The 15,340-nt window shown below is 40.6% G+C and overlaps 1 protein-coding gene across 6 annotated transcripts in view; it reads left to right on the forward strand.

Annotated features, from left to right (window-relative positions):
• The window catches only part of NDUFAF6 (NADH:ubiquinone oxidoreductase complex assembly factor 6), a 45,821-nt gene extending 38,718 nt beyond the window's left edge, over positions 1-7,103 (forward strand). For all 6 annotated transcript variants that reach the window (XM_061171393.1, XM_061171388.1, XM_061171389.1 and 3 more), the window contains one exon: positions 5,696-7,103. In XM_061171393.1, the coding sequence (XP_061027376.1) occupies positions 5,696-5,824 (129 nt within the window). In that variant the 3' untranslated portion in view covers positions 5,825-7,103. The remainder of the gene's footprint in view (positions 1-5,695) is intronic.
• Positions 7,104-15,340: the final 8,237 nt, after the last annotated feature.

The raw sequence follows: 15,340 nt of genomic DNA on the forward strand, positions 1-15,340 counted from the left end.
AGAAAAAAATTTTTTTTAATTTTTAAAAATAGATTTATTAATTTTTTATAAGAAATAAGAAAAAAATTATTAAAATTTATTAAGAAAAAAATTTTTAATTTTTTAAAATAAATATGAAAAAACTTATTAAAAAATTTTTTTTTAAATTTTTTAAAAATAGAAAATAAGGAAAAAATTATTAAGAAAACATTTATTAGGGAAAAAGAAAAAAAAAAAAAATCGGACAGACCTAACCCTAGGACTAAAGGTGAGAGCAAAGCTATACAGACAAAATCTCACCTAGAAGCATACACATATACACTCACAAAAAAAGGAAAAGGGGAAAAATTAATATATCCTGCTCCCAAAGTCCACCTCCTAAATTTGGGATGATTCGTTGTCTATTCATGTATTCAACAGATGCAGGCACATCAAGTTGTTTGTGGAGCTTTAATCCGCTGCTTCTGAGGCTGCTGGGAGAGATTTCCCTTTCTCTTCTTTGTTTGTACAGCTCCCGGGGTTCAGCTTTGGATTTGGACCCGCCTCTGCATGTAGGTCTCTGCATGTAGGTCGCCTGAGGGCGTCTGTTCCCCGCCCAGACAGAACGGGGTTAAAGGAGCAGCTGATTTGGGGGCTCTGGCTCAGTCAGGCCGGGGGGAGGGAGCGGTACAGAGGAGCCGGGGCGAGCCTGGCGCGGCAGAAGCCAGCGTGACGTTGCAGCAGCCTGAGGCGTGCCGTTTGCCCTCCCGGGGACGTTGTCCCCGGATCACGGGAGCCTGGCCGCGGCGGGCTGCACCGGCTCCTGGGAGGGGCGGCGCGGAGAGCGACCCGCGCCCGCACACAGGCCTTCCGGCGGCGGCAGCAGCAGCCCTAGCGTACCACGCCCGCCTCTGGGGTCCGCGCTGACAGCCGCGGCTCGCCCCCGCCTCTGGGGTCCGCGCTGATAGCCGCGGCTCGCGCCCGTCTCTGGAGTTCACCTAAGCGGCGCTCTGAATCCCCTCTCCTTGTGCGCCGCGAAACAAAGAGGCAAGAAAAAGTCTCTTGCCTCTTCGGCAGCTGCAGACTTTTTCTCGGGCTCCCTCCCGGCTAGCTGTGGTGCGCTAGCCCCTTCAGGCTGTGTTCACGCCGCCAACCCCAGTCCTCTCCCTGTGATCCGACCGAAGCCCGAGCCTCAGCTCCCAGCCCCCGCCCGCCCCGGCGGGTGAGCAGACAAGCCTCTAGGGCTGGTGAGTGCTGCTCGGCGCCGAGCCTCTGTGCGGGAATCTCTCCGTTTTTCCCTCTGCGCCCGTGTTGCTGTGGGATCCGCGCTGATAGCCGCGGCTCGCGCCCATCTCTGGAGCTCGTTTAGGCGGCGCTCTGAATCCCCTCTCCTTGCGCGCTGCGAAACAAAGAGGCAAGAAAAAGTCTCTTGCCTCTTCGGCAGCTGCAGTCTTTTTCCCGGACTCCCTCCCGGCTAGCACCGAAGCCCGAGCCTCAGCTCCCAGCCCCCGCCCGCCCTGGCGGGTGAGCAGACAAGCCTCTCGGGCTGGTGAGTGCTGCTCGGCACCGATCCTCCGTGCGGGAATCTCTCCGCTTTGCCCTCCGCACCCCTGTGGCTGCGCTCTCCTCCGTGGCTCTGAAGCTTCCCCCCTCTGCCACCTGCAGTCTCTGCCCCCGAAGGGGCTTCCTAGTGTGTGGAAACCTTTCCTCCTTCACAGGTCCCTCCCACTGGTGCAGGTCCCGTCCCTATTCTTTTGTCTCTGTTATTTCTTTTTTGTTTTGCCCTACCCAAGTACGTGGGGATTTTCTTGCCTTTTGGGAGGTCTGACGTCTTCTGCCAGCGTTCAGTGGGTGTTCTGTAGGAGCAGTTCCACGTGTAGATGTATTTCTACTGTATCTGTGGGAAGGAAGGTGATCTCCGCGTCTTACTCTTCCGCCATCTTGCCCCCTCCCTCTACATTTTTCCCTAAAATATATTTAAAGATTCATTTCTGTCCTTTCACATCTTCTATCCTGGGTCTCAGATCTGAGTGTTTGAAATCATTTTCTTTCTTTTCTGGGTTTACTTATTATAAAAGTAATACGTTAGGGCTTCCCTGGTGGTGCAGTGGTTGAGAATCTGCCTGCCAATGCAGGGGACACGGGTTCGAGCCCTGGTCTGGGAAGATCCCACATGCCGCGGAGCAGCTAGGCCCGTGAGCCACAATTACTGAGCCTGCGCGTCTGGAGCCTGTGCTCCGCAACAAGAGAGGCCGCGATAATGAGAGGCCTGCGCACCGCGATGAAGAGTGGCCCCCACTTGCCACAACTAGAGAAAGCCCTCGCACAGAAACGAAGACCCAACACAGCCATAAAAAAAAAAAAAAAAAGTAATATGTTAATGTTTTAGATGTTCACATAAGAGGAGGCAAAAGAAATTAGAATGGTCTCACAGTTCTATCCTTTCCAGAAATAATGTCTGTTCATCTTTCTGGACTTCTTATGTTCATGTAATTATATATGTATTTTTTGTATAAATGAGGTGCCAAGCATCTCTTTCTGTGTCAACACATTGTTCTATATCATCATTTTTAATTGTTATTTATTTGGTTATTTGGTGATGTACTATCATCTCTTTTGTGTCTCTTTTTTTTTTTTTTCTATTTTTTTCTTTCCTTTTTTTTTTGGCTGCACCACACAGCATGCAGGATCCTAGTTCCCCAACCAGGGATCAAATCCACACCCCATACAGTGGAAGTGTGGAGTCCCAACCACTGGACCTCTTGGGAAGTACCCCATCACCTGTCTTGACTTATAAGCTCCAAGAAAGTTCAAGACTTTGTCTGTTTTGTTCACTTTTGTGAAATAGGTTGTTCTCAACTCTGCTTGTCCATTAGAATCACTTGGGGAACTTTGAAAGCAAAACAAAGCAATGTTGGGCCCGTCCCCAAACCAGTTAAATCATACCTAAGAGGTTGGATCTAGGCACTGATACTTATTAAAAGTTCCCCCAGTAATCATGAAGTGCAGCTAGGCCTAAGAACCACTATCTTAGGCTAGTGGTGTGGTCCCTGGGCCAGCAATATATGCCTCGGATATTGTTAGAAATGTAGATCTTGGGATCCACCACAGACCTAATGGATCAGGAACTCTAGGGGCTGGAGGCCAGCTCTGTTTCCGTCCTGTGCCAGGAGAAAGTGGAGGGACTACATGGCAGTTTCCGAGGAGCTGGTTCTATCCTACACCCTCAGTCCAGCTGGGGCACGTCTCTTCTCATTTGTTTTATATATGGAGCATCTGTTAATTACTTTGTTCAAAGAAAAGGTTTTGCTGTTTAAAAATGGTTTGAAAATGACTAGTCTAGGGTAGAGTATGTTGTGCTCTATACATGAGGTTTTAAGAAGCTATATTCAGAAATTGTAACATCTTTGAGAATTTCACAATGAATTTGTTACTTTGAACAATTTATTTACCATTAACCATGAACCAAATCCTAATTTGTGAATGCCCAGTTGAGCTCTAATTTTGAGGTCATGTTTCATCTGTATTTTAATGGAATTTTCTCCTAATTATAAAAGCATTACATTCTCATAATAGAGATTTGGACAATATAAAAAGAATATTAGAAGAAAATAACAATCACCTACAATTCCCAGACCCAGAGATAAATGCTGTTTACACTGTTCTTTCTTTTAAATGAATTTCTCTGTATATTTAAAGTCACACTTTATATGGCAGTGTCCTATTTATCAAACATTTAACCACATCATTAGAAACATTTATTAATACAATATTTGATGGATGTATAATACTCTCTCATGTGCTTGTATCTTAATTTCATTATTCTTTATAATTGGATATTATAAAACTATTAAAATGAACATAATAACGTTCTTAGAGGTAGAAAGTTAATAACAGTATATGAATTGATTTTTAAAAAAAGCAAGTTATAGAACATTATGAATAACATGAGCTCTTTTTTCCAAAAATAAAAGCGAACATGTGAAAGTACACTAAAATATCTTCAAAGTTTTTTCTCTTAACGTGTTTTTTATTTGATATCTACAAATGAATATATATGTCTGCATGTATTATAAAGCATAACATAATGAATGCCCATGAACTCACCACTTAATCCAGGAACTAGAATGTTACCATTAAATTGTGCTCATGTGTTTTCCCAATCTCATCCCCTTGCCTCTGCCTTCCTCCTCCAAGTAGCTATCCTGAATTTTGTATTTATTATTATCTTGCTTTTATTCTAGAAAAGCTTTTCCCTATTTTATGTATTCCTAACCAAAATGTTGCCTTTTTTTTTTTTTTTTTTTGGCTGCATTGGGTCTTCGTTGCTGCGTGTGGGCTTTCCCTAGTTGCGTAGAGCGGGGGCTACTCTTTGTTGTGGTGTGCGGGCTTCTCATTGCGGTGGCTTCTCTTGTTGTGGAGCATGGGCTCTAGGCATGCGAGCTTCAGTAGTTGTGGCTTGCGGGCTCTAGAGCACAGGCTCAGTAGTGGTACATGGGCTTAGTTGCCCTGTGGCATGTGGGATCTTCCCGGACCAGGAATCGAACCCATGTCCCCTGCATTGGCAGGTGGATTCTTAACCACAGCGCCACCAGGGAAGTCCCTTAGGTTTTTTTTTTTTTTTTTTTTTTGAACTGTATAAAAATAGATCATTTTCTGTTTATGTCTTCTGGGTTACACACACACACACACACACACACAGAGTGTTTCTAAGATTTATCCATATTATTGCATCTAGCTACATTTATTTCATGGCAGCTTAATATTTCATTGTGTGAACATTTATTTTTTTGTCAAAGAACTTCTGGATTGTTTCCAGGTTTTTTGCATCTGTGCACATTAATGCACATGTTTATTGCTGTACATATATATAAGTGTAGTGTTTCAAAAGTAGAGAGTGAATTTGTTTGTATGTACACTCATCCGTTTATAGTGTATAGAAGTCTGGGAGAACACACAGTCCTTTGGACAAGCATGCTCTCTGTGGGTCACACAGGTTGCGCTGCAGAACTCTAGGGGGAGCTGTGCATGTGGGCTGAGAAGGCGGTGGGGCCGCTTCACATTGTGCAGTGCAAAAGTAGGTGGCTTCTCTGTTTAATAAAAATTTACAAATTAATAAGATTGAAAAGCATAAAGAGCACTGCCCATCGTCACTGTTTTCCATCCTGGCCCCCGGTCCCAGAGAAGGCTTTGTCAAGTTTTGTGTGATGGGGGGGAGCATGGTGTGACGTTTATAGGGACCTGTGATTGTTCTCCCTGGTTGCAAATTGTTTTCCAGCAAGAACATGGAGACCCTTTAAACTTTTGCACAAAATAATTTTTTAAAGAAACAACTTGAGCTCCCCCTCATGGCACTGTGCATTTCTGTGTGTGTGTTGGTGGGGGGGGGGGTTCATTTTCCTCAAATGAAACACCCCTTTTGTATTCTACAGAATCTAGTAATAAGACCTGGCAAATAATTTCTCTTTCACATTTTGACCAGAACACTAAATTATGATCAGAATTGGCTTGATGTTTCTAGTACTAGATCTGTGACATAGTTTTACTGGCTTCATAGAAAACTTCTTAGAAGATGTCTTTATTCTCTCTCTCTTTTAAAATTTTCATTTACATTCTTAGTATGTAGAAGACCATCTCAGGAAAACTAAAATAGCCTTAATACCTGCTGGATTTGTTTTTGTTTCTTTTAAAGACTTAATCATTCTGTGATCTAGTGACCATTATTCTCTTTTTTCAGGTTGCTCTGGAGGACTATTTAAAGAAAATTCAACAAGTGGATTTTGATATATTCCACCCATCTTTACAGCAGAAGAATACTTTACTTCCATTATCTTTGTATATTCAGTCATGGAGAAAAAGATATTAAAATAATTTCGTGGCACTGATATTTACTTTTATTAGTTTTACAAAAGTGTACTAGTTTAGGGTTCTTGTTTACAAACAACAGGAACTGTTTACATAAGGAGAAAATTCACTTATTGGATGAGTATGCAGGTCATAGAATTAATGAGAAGTTGCTGTGGGGCCGTGATGCCCAGATTCTGCTGCAGGCACCGCCCTTGTCACCAGCAGCCCAGACAGTGTCTGCTGTGCCATCCCTGCAGAGTCCGAGCCCCAGGAGGGAGCATCGTTTTAGCTGTGCTTAGGCTGCAGGCCATGCTTCAGCCACCAGAGGGCAGGGGGAAGCACGTCTCCTCCCGTCCTCACCCTTAGAGAAGAATGGGGAAGGGGCTCAAGAAGTACTAGGTTTGCATGCTGAGCAGCCAAAACCCAGGCGTCCAGGACAGCTGGGAAATGCATTTATTTAGGGATCATGAAGAGTGAAGTTAATATTTGAGGAGTGTCAGTCGCTATGTTGAGGGCCTTATACCTCTAACATTTAATCTTTACCACCCTGTGAAAATTTGACCATGATGATAAAATAACTTCTTTCAAGAGCTCGAACCGTAATTTGACTTTACATCTGGCTGATTTGAAGGCTTTTACTTTTTTGTTTACCCTTTTGTTTCACTCTCTATTATTGAGCATTATCATCATGAACAAAACTGTATTAACAAAATGTGTATTAATGTAAATTAAATTAACAAAATTGTATTGAACATTCATTAAGGGGATACTACATTTTTAAAAACTACTATACTAGTTGAGCTTCCCACTAAAAAGCTCTGTGCTGTATACTTTCCAGTGTTCTCATCTGATCTTCAAAACTGAAGCAAGGAACATTTTTGGTAATTAAAAATTTTTAATTAAACATACTAATTGCAAAAACCAAAATTGTTTACATTGCTGGTAGTTGGCAGATCTGGACTCTGAATGAGTCTCTGACTCCTAAAACCAGAATTATGCCCTAGTTTCCTTTTCCTTTCTTTTTTTACTGGTCTTGTTTCCTGCCCACTCCCACCTCTGTTGTACCATTTCTCTATGCCATCTCAAACCTTTGGTTTCAGCTATGAATTAGTGCCTACTTCAATTGTGAATTAATGATGGCTTAAAGTATTACAGTTTTGCAAATAAAATTCAAATGGAGAGCTGCTTGAGGGCAAGAATAGATTGTTTTATTCATCTTGGGATCCCCCAGCACCTCATATGGCTTATGATTTAGAGCAAGTGGAGATTAATAAATGTATAAATGAATGAACATACAATGCTGTTGTTTATGTTAGTGTACTTTTGGTTTATACTGATGCTGAAAGAATATCCTCTTATTTAATCCTGTGGCTTTAGAGAGCTTAAAGCTTATCTAAAAGAGGAAAATCCAGGGAAATGGGACACATTTCCTCTTGGGATTCTGAATGGTCCAGAGTTGAAAAGTTCATTAGAGATAGTCTTTATTAGTAAGAATTGTCTGTGGGTCTTACCAGGTTAAATCTGGCAGCAATCAATCGCTAAGCATCTTAGTTCCTGTCTAAGAAGGGTTAAAAAGAGGGGTTTAAACACTCAACTGGATTACTGGATTTTTTACTGGCTCAGAAGCCAATTTACTTTAAGTAAATAATTTCAAAATACTTTCTAAGGCGTTTGAAATTTGATGCTTAGAGAGTTGGATGAACTGACGTTTCCAGTCTCCTAGAGATTAAGATAGGGTCTTATTCGGTGACATTTACTGTACTATTAATTTCCTGGCTTAAAAGATACTCCCTTAGATGGTGCCAACATTGTTTTTCATTTTTCAGATCTCTTTTTTAGAGCATTTAAAGGAGTCAGATACATTTTCAAACCATTTAAGATGTATTTTGATATTGAATAGATAGAGAGCAACAGATAACAAATGTTAAGTATTAATCTCAATGTAGGTAAAGTTGCTTATCATAAAATGCATTTGAGTAGTTCCCAATCAGCTGGCATTATTTTTTCTATTCTTTTGGTTAAATCTGTCCTTTTGATGAAATTAAATTACTCGTGAGAAATACAACAGCAGTTAACACTTAGCACGAACTTGGACAGGTGATGTGCTCTTGCGCTCCTAGGCTTTAATATTCACAGAGCAGTAGGTCTTTATTTTCCAAAGGATAAAACTGCCTCAGTTCAAGGTCACACAGCCATTAGAACTAGAGCTGGATGCCAAACCCACATTAGTTCAATGCCAAAGCCCACAACCCATATATTTTTACTATTCTTGAGATTGTAAAATAAACAGCCAAGTTTAAAAGCTCAAGGGCACAACTTTTTTCCAGAAATAAAGTGTTACTGCATAAGTTTCATGTACAAATTAGGTTAAGAAGTATAATTACTACATAAATTCCAACTACAAATTAGAGAAATTAGTAGACAACTGAAATAGATATTAAGTGCTGGTCACTGGGTATATATAGGAAGAACACGTAACCACTTTGGAGGTCAATGTTTTCCCAGAGGAGGGGCCGTGTGAGGAGTTTCAGGAAGGTCAGGTAGGAAGCAGGGTTTGGGAAGGGGGTGCAGATGTTGGGAGAGGTCCTGGCTGAGGAAGCAGTAGGAACAAAGGCCAGGAGGCCGAACCAATAGCCTCTCTATGACTTCATTTTTTGGCTTCAACTTACCTAAGTAAAAAGAATATAATGTAACGTCCAGAGTTCTTAGGAAAGTTTGTGAATAAAAAGTGGCCACATCTCCTGGTCTAGTGGAACATTTTGACTTAAGATCACAGACTTGGGAGTTTATATTTTGCCCATTTCACCAAATGCCTAGGTGTCCTTGGATTTGTTTTAGCTCATATAAATAGGACTTCCCTGAAGACATGGCCTGATCGATTGCCTTGTCCAGAAAGATCCACAGAGTTGTAAACATTATGCTGACAATTATTGAAAAGAAAACAAAACATTGTCCTACTGTTTGGAGGGCTAATAATCCACATACACCCAGAATTGGGAAGGATGTCGGAGGTAGACTGGAGGGAACGGAGAGGAGACGGGGAGTCATCGTGAAAATACCTCAAATAACACTTAACTCTACCTGCTTTCTCCTATAATGAACATGTATTTCTTGGAGTATAACTGCAAAGTTCTTTCTAAAGAATTAGGATCTTCAAATGAGAAAGATGGTGGTAAGCAAGGAATGTAATGAAATTTATGGAAAGGTGAACAGATAGATGGTCAAATTTTTACATCATGTCTGTTTATACCAATTAAAAAAGAGTTTGGTCAACAACAAAAAGGAATAATATTTGGCACATTTTTAAATACGTAATTTATTATGTAGTTTAAGCTGAATAAAGGAATTTTGAAAGTTTAGATACAGAGCAGTATAGTGCTATGAAGTACTTCTTTTAAGAGTGTGGGCTGTGAAGGAGGCTGACTGGGTTCAGGTCCCAGTTTCACCACCCTAATAGATGTGTGACCTCAGCAAGGTATGAGAACCCTCCCGTGCCCAAGTTGTGCCTTCGTAAAACGGGCAAAATCATAATATCAACCTCCACAGTTGCTGTGAGGAGTAAGTTAATACTTGCAAAGTGCTTAGGAGAGGGACCTACACGCAGTAAACATTAAACGACGTTGTTAATCCTAGTATACAAGAGTCACAAACCGGCAGCCTGAACCAAATCAGGCCTGCAGGCATATTCTGTTATTCAGGCATAGCATTTGAAAAAGAGTGAGAAATTGAATGCCTTTAGATAGGACAGGTACTCTCCATTTGGCTACAGGTCTCAGCATGAGCTGCTGTCTCACACCCAACCTGATTCATAAATTCATGTTACCTGCTTACTCTGTAAGCACTCGAGTTTGCAAGCAGTGGTTTAGGAGAATTTGTGGATGATGGATTAATAAGTGACCACCAACTGGAGGCTGGTTTCACTAAGCATAGCCATGCTTTCTCCCCGCAAGCCAACTGTATTTTAACTATTGTTTACACATCTGTCCCTCACTCAGCCAAAGTTCTTTTGAGTGCAAGACAATGTTCTATTCATCTTTGTGTCCCCAGAACCTATCATAGATCCTGATGCTACTCCATAAACCTTTATGGTCTGAATGAACATACCAGAGTATAAGGTGGGGTAGTGGGATCCGAGGAAATGGGTTGGAGCTGATATGTACATGACAAACTGGAAGTTCATGTCAGAGATGTGGTGGGCAGGGCTTCCCTGGTGGCACAGTGGTTAAGAATCCGCCTGCCAATGCAGGGGACAAGGGTTTGAGCCCTCGTCTGGGAAGATCCCCCATGCCACAGAGCAACTAAGCCCGTGCGCCACAACTACTGAAGTCCGTGCGCCTAGAGCCCATGCACCGCAACCAAGAGAAGCCACTGCAATGAGAAGCACATGCACCACAACGAAGAGTAACCCCCATTTGTCGCAACTAGAGAAAGCCTGTGAGCAGCAGAGAAGACCCAATACAGCCAAAAAAAAAAAAAAAAAAAAAAAAAAATTGTGAGTAGACTGTATATGGTGTTCAAGCAACTATTATCAGGTACAGTTGGAAAGCAGGGTGTGAGGAAGGAAAAGTAAGGCTGGAAAGGGAAATCATAGACATATTAAGGTGTTTGGATTTGAAGAATGGCATGAGATTTGGAAATAAATCACAAATGGTCCATAATATATTTTGTGTATATGCTTATGAATATCATTTGCGTTATTTCTAGTGTAATCATATCTTTGATAAGCGTACCTTTTGAATCAGATATGAGATAGAATATTTTTATTCTTATTTTATAAGTCTGTGGGTTGACTTTTTATTACCCTGTACAAATACTGTTTTCCTTTGAGTTACCCTTCTCTCATTAAACAAGTCCTGCCTTGGTGTTCTGTGTGTTTTCCTTTTTATTTTTAATCACGATTAATCTTCCCAGCTGCTTAGTTATATAATAATAACCTGTGTGTTTAAACACAGGCCTACAGATTGAATTTCTCAGAGAGCAAGTTTTAGAGCTTTTTAAAACTGCAAGATCTCTTTTATGGGTGCTACAAAGATTCTTTAGGACTCAACATTAATGATTTGAGAAGCTATTTTACTATATCTTACATTTGTTTCTTGCTGCAGTGGTTTTAGCCTATGTTAATCTTCTAAGTGGACTAATAAGCTGAGAAAGTTCTCAATCAACATAAAGACACCTCCTCCACTCCTTTCTTGTAAACTATTCCATGTGGTCGTTAGAATTAGGTCTGTTTGAGTCTTGGTTGGGGGAGTGTATAATTCTCTCTTTACTGAGAGATCATTTTCTAAGATTAATGTATTTATTTTCTTTTTACACAAGTAACTTACATGTGCTCATTGTAGAAATCTTGGGGAAAAAATAAACACAAAAGCATAAAGGAAAACCTTTTTAAAATCAACTATAATTTTACCAGGTAAGAAATAACCACCATTAACATTTTAGTCTATGTCCTTCCAATTTTTTCCTTGGCATACATATAATATACAAAATTGGTATATTCTGCGTAGTTTTTTTTAGTCTGCATTTTAGCTTAATAATACAATTTGAAAAAGATCATATTGGAAAAATATTCTTAATTGTTATTCTAAGAACATTATTTTAATTTAGTGGGAATATGTTATCTCTCTTATTTTGCAGTTGTGATCCAAATATAGCTAAGGCCTCCAGCCTTCTGAAGTCAAACCTTCCTTTAATAACTAAATAAAGTAATTTAAGCCACCATTCCATGTAATGTTCTGTGAAAAGCCAGCATAATAGCCTTTGTCAATATTTATAAGGATTTCCTGGGTAGTATGGAACACAGGATTTATGTACTTACATCACTTCTCAGAATAGTTTACTTTGTCTTTGTCTTATTATGGATGAATTTGAACATCTTTTCATATATGTAAAAGCCATTTGATTATCCTTTGATTTAATTTTTATATTCTTTGCCTACTTGAAGATGATAAAAAAATCTTTTCTCCCATGATTTCTTTTAGTATTTTTTGTGTTTTGATTTCTTACATGGAATGAATTTGAAGCAAGATGTGAGGTATAGATCCACGTGAACCAATATCATCAGCCATCTTAGGCATATATTCAATTTCCATCTGTATTTGAATCTGAAGTGTATTTTAAATACATTAAAGGAGGTCACTTCTTGAAGAAATGTTCTCATAACTCCCTTTTATTAAAAATAAAAGACTCTTTGAGAAGTGAGTGGTCACACTTGATCATTTTTCATAAATCTGTTTTTTAAAAAAATTACTGTTTGTCCAAAATGGCATATTCTGGAGCATCAATCAAACTTTAATCCACCCCATCAGCTTTCTCTTTCACCGTCTTGGTTTCCTTTTTTCCCCTCCTCAAACAGTGAAGAGGCAACAGAAGAGAGGAGGAGAATAAACTAGAAGCCTGTAAACCACACTGCAAGTTAGCATGCCTCTGAGCAAAAACTTTGAAATAGAGTTCTAAATCATCTTGACACTCTTTTCTTTTTTAATTTTTTTTCTCTTGGCTTTGGACAGATACGAAGTAAAACAAGATTTCCATTTTGTTTTCTGATTGGTTAGCTCAGATATGAGCCATAATAAAGAAGAGAAGTGGGCACTTGTACTCGACCAAAGAATATGAGTAATAATTTAGCCCGTCCAAACTCATATTCATTTAAATAAATTTTCAAGATTAATTTAGTGTGGATGGAGCTGGTGCTGGTGAGGACTGTTTTCCCCACTTTCTCTGTGGACGTGGGACCAATTCACATCTACTGGTTATGTGAGGAATTGCTTGTGGGACCCGAGTTAATGGAAACGCATTTCTGAGTTATTCTAGTGATGTCCTATATGCATGATGCCCCACACAGCTGCTCAGCTCACCTTGTAAACTTGCTGTGGGGAGCTCATTCTTATTCTCTCTGACTTTTTCATGTCTGTGCCTGTAAGTGAGAGTGAGAGAGGATGGATGAGCAATAGAGGAATTTATGCTGTGTTGCCTGAACGTCAGAGGGAAAATTAAGCCAGTGTGTGCCTTAGAGTATGGGCTCTGATGGACCAATCCAGCTGGGTCCTGGTGAAAAACTGGAGGTCAAAGATATCTCTTTTGCTCCCACCAGAGAAGATTTACTATTGCAACTAATCCCCTCCCAGTGCAGCTGCACTGGTCCAGGCTCATAGAATGTTCCTAGAAAATGCATCGAGGGCTTCCCTGGTGGCGCAGTGGTTGAGAATCCGCCTGCCAATGCAGGGGACACGGGTTCGAGCCCTGGTCTGGGAAGATCCCACATGCCGCGGAGCAACTAGGCCCCTGAGCCACAACTACTGAGCCTGCGCGTCTGGAGCCTGTGCTACGCAACAAGAGAGGCCGCGATAGTGAGAGGCCCGCGCACCGCGATGAAGAGTGGCCCCCGCTTGCCACAACTAGAGAAAGCCCTCGCACAGAAACAAAGACCCAACACAGCCAAAAATAAAATAAATAAAATAATTATTAAAAAAAAAAAGAAAATGCATCGAGCAGGATGGAGAAACAGGAGGGAAAAGGAAATTGGGGCAGGCGTGGCTCTGAGGGATGGCTGCTTTGCTGAAAGGCCACTCTCCTGTCTTATCCACAGAGCAGTCCATAGGCCACTGGGAGGCCTGAGCTTGGTTCTGCAGTTGCCCAGAGCTCCTAGATGTGGAGAACTTATTATCTGGGGCAAAGGGCATCTCTTGTCCGTGGTAAATTTTCTCCCACTATTAAAGAAAAAAAAAAAAATCACTTGGTTCTTCCTTCATCTTTTTCCCTCTTTGTTCAAGGGGGAAAGGGGAAGGGTCCTTTTTGCTTTGTGTGTGTGTGTGTGTGTGTGTGTGTGTGTGTGGGTCTTGAGTTTTAAATTTTTTAATCTTGATGCAGACTCCCTAGATGGGAATTTTTTTCAATGACATTTCTGGGATGTAACTGCTTAGATATTTAGTAGTGATTTAAATCACTATTTAGGTTGACATGACACTTTCTGTTTGGAGTTTTCTCTCTCCTGAGCCAAGGAAACCACAGTAAGGAGTAGAGAATGCAGTTAAATGCTAAGTGTAACCCTAGCCTGGGGCAGGCCTTTTCATTCTTCCTGGGTGAACATCAGCGATTTCTTCTGCTACTGTAGTCACTACTTCATGCACATTAGTGAGCACATTGATGGTTCCAACTACTCATTGTCTACACCTGGAATGAGTTGTGCAATGGGTTTTGTTTAAAAAAAAAATCATCGGCAGTCATTCAGCAAACTAGCTGCCCTGTTAGGGGCTGGGAAAGCAAAGATGTCCATGATGCCAGGGTCCAGTAGAAAGAGAGCTGTAAACAAATAAGCAAAATAAAGCATCACCGGATCCATGATAGAGGTAAATACATAGAAGGTATGTAGGGATCCAAAGAACAGTGTTAAGCTCTATTGTAAGGAGAAGATACTAGAAAAGAATTTCTTAGAGGAAATGATGCTTAAATGGAACCTTTAAAGTAAACTAGGTATTCACCAGGGGGATTAGGGTTTGAAGAGGTGTTTGTGGTGGATGGAACCATGTGCCTATAGCATATATCTACCACCTGCTGTCTTATGAACCAGCATCTCTCTCTTTCCTGAAATTATTTGAGCTGGAGCTGGGGAAACAGACACACAGATGGCAAGAGATGTGAGTCTCAAGAACCACTGGCGGCCATGTTTTCAGCCATGTGGAAATCTGAGAAATGAAATTCCTATTTAGAAAGAAGTAGAAATAAAGGGAAGAGAGTGGAAGAGAAAGTCCTAAAGACATCTAATTCATGGTTCCATTGTCCCTGATTTCCACTGGCACCCCTTGTCCTGCCAACAGTTGGGTTTTATGGGCCTTCCAGGAAATTCCTCCCTTTTGCTTAAGCAAGTTTGATTTGAATTTCTGTCACTCATAACCAGAGCAGTCTGGTCAGTTGAGGGGCTGAGAGCTTGAAGAAATGAAATGTATGTGCATATATCCTTTGCTGAATAACAGGCTCAAATTTCATCTTGCTGCTGTGTGACAATAGTGATCAAATGTGTGCTTATGAGTTTATGTTTGTGTGCCCAGAGAAGGTAAATGACAAACTTTCATCAGAGCCAATGTACATGTGCCTTAATGTAGGAAACTGCCTATAGAAGTGGAATGTAAACAGTACTATTCAGTTAGGAGAGAGAATTTAGGCTAAAATTGGGGAGCTTCCAATAAAACAATATTTTGGCCAACCTTTTGCAAAAACATCTGGGAATGTGAAAGTATCTTCTCTGTAAATCCAGATTTTCATAACTTTTGTTTATTTAAAGTGAGTGCCTCCCCTGCCTTAATTTGCTGTGCTCCATCTGGGCAAGAAAGAAAGAAGTTATCGTTGATGGCAGATGCAGTCAACATCATTCCCAATGAATGTGAAATAAATTTCATTTGAAATCTTTGCTTTTGATAAAATAACTCCAAAAAACCCCAGTATTTATATCTAGATATTTAAAGTATCAATAGATCTGATTAGTGGATTTTTTTTAAATGTGAAATTTGGATATAATCCTATCTTTGCATATGTTCTGTGA

Source organism: Eubalaena glacialis, chromosome 17 (assembly GCF_028564815.1).
Source record: "Eubalaena glacialis isolate mEubGla1 chromosome 17, mEubGla1.1.hap2.+ XY, whole genome shotgun sequence".
In the NCBI taxonomy this organism is placed as follows: domain Eukaryota; kingdom Metazoa; phylum Chordata; class Mammalia; order Artiodactyla; family Balaenidae; genus Eubalaena; species Eubalaena glacialis.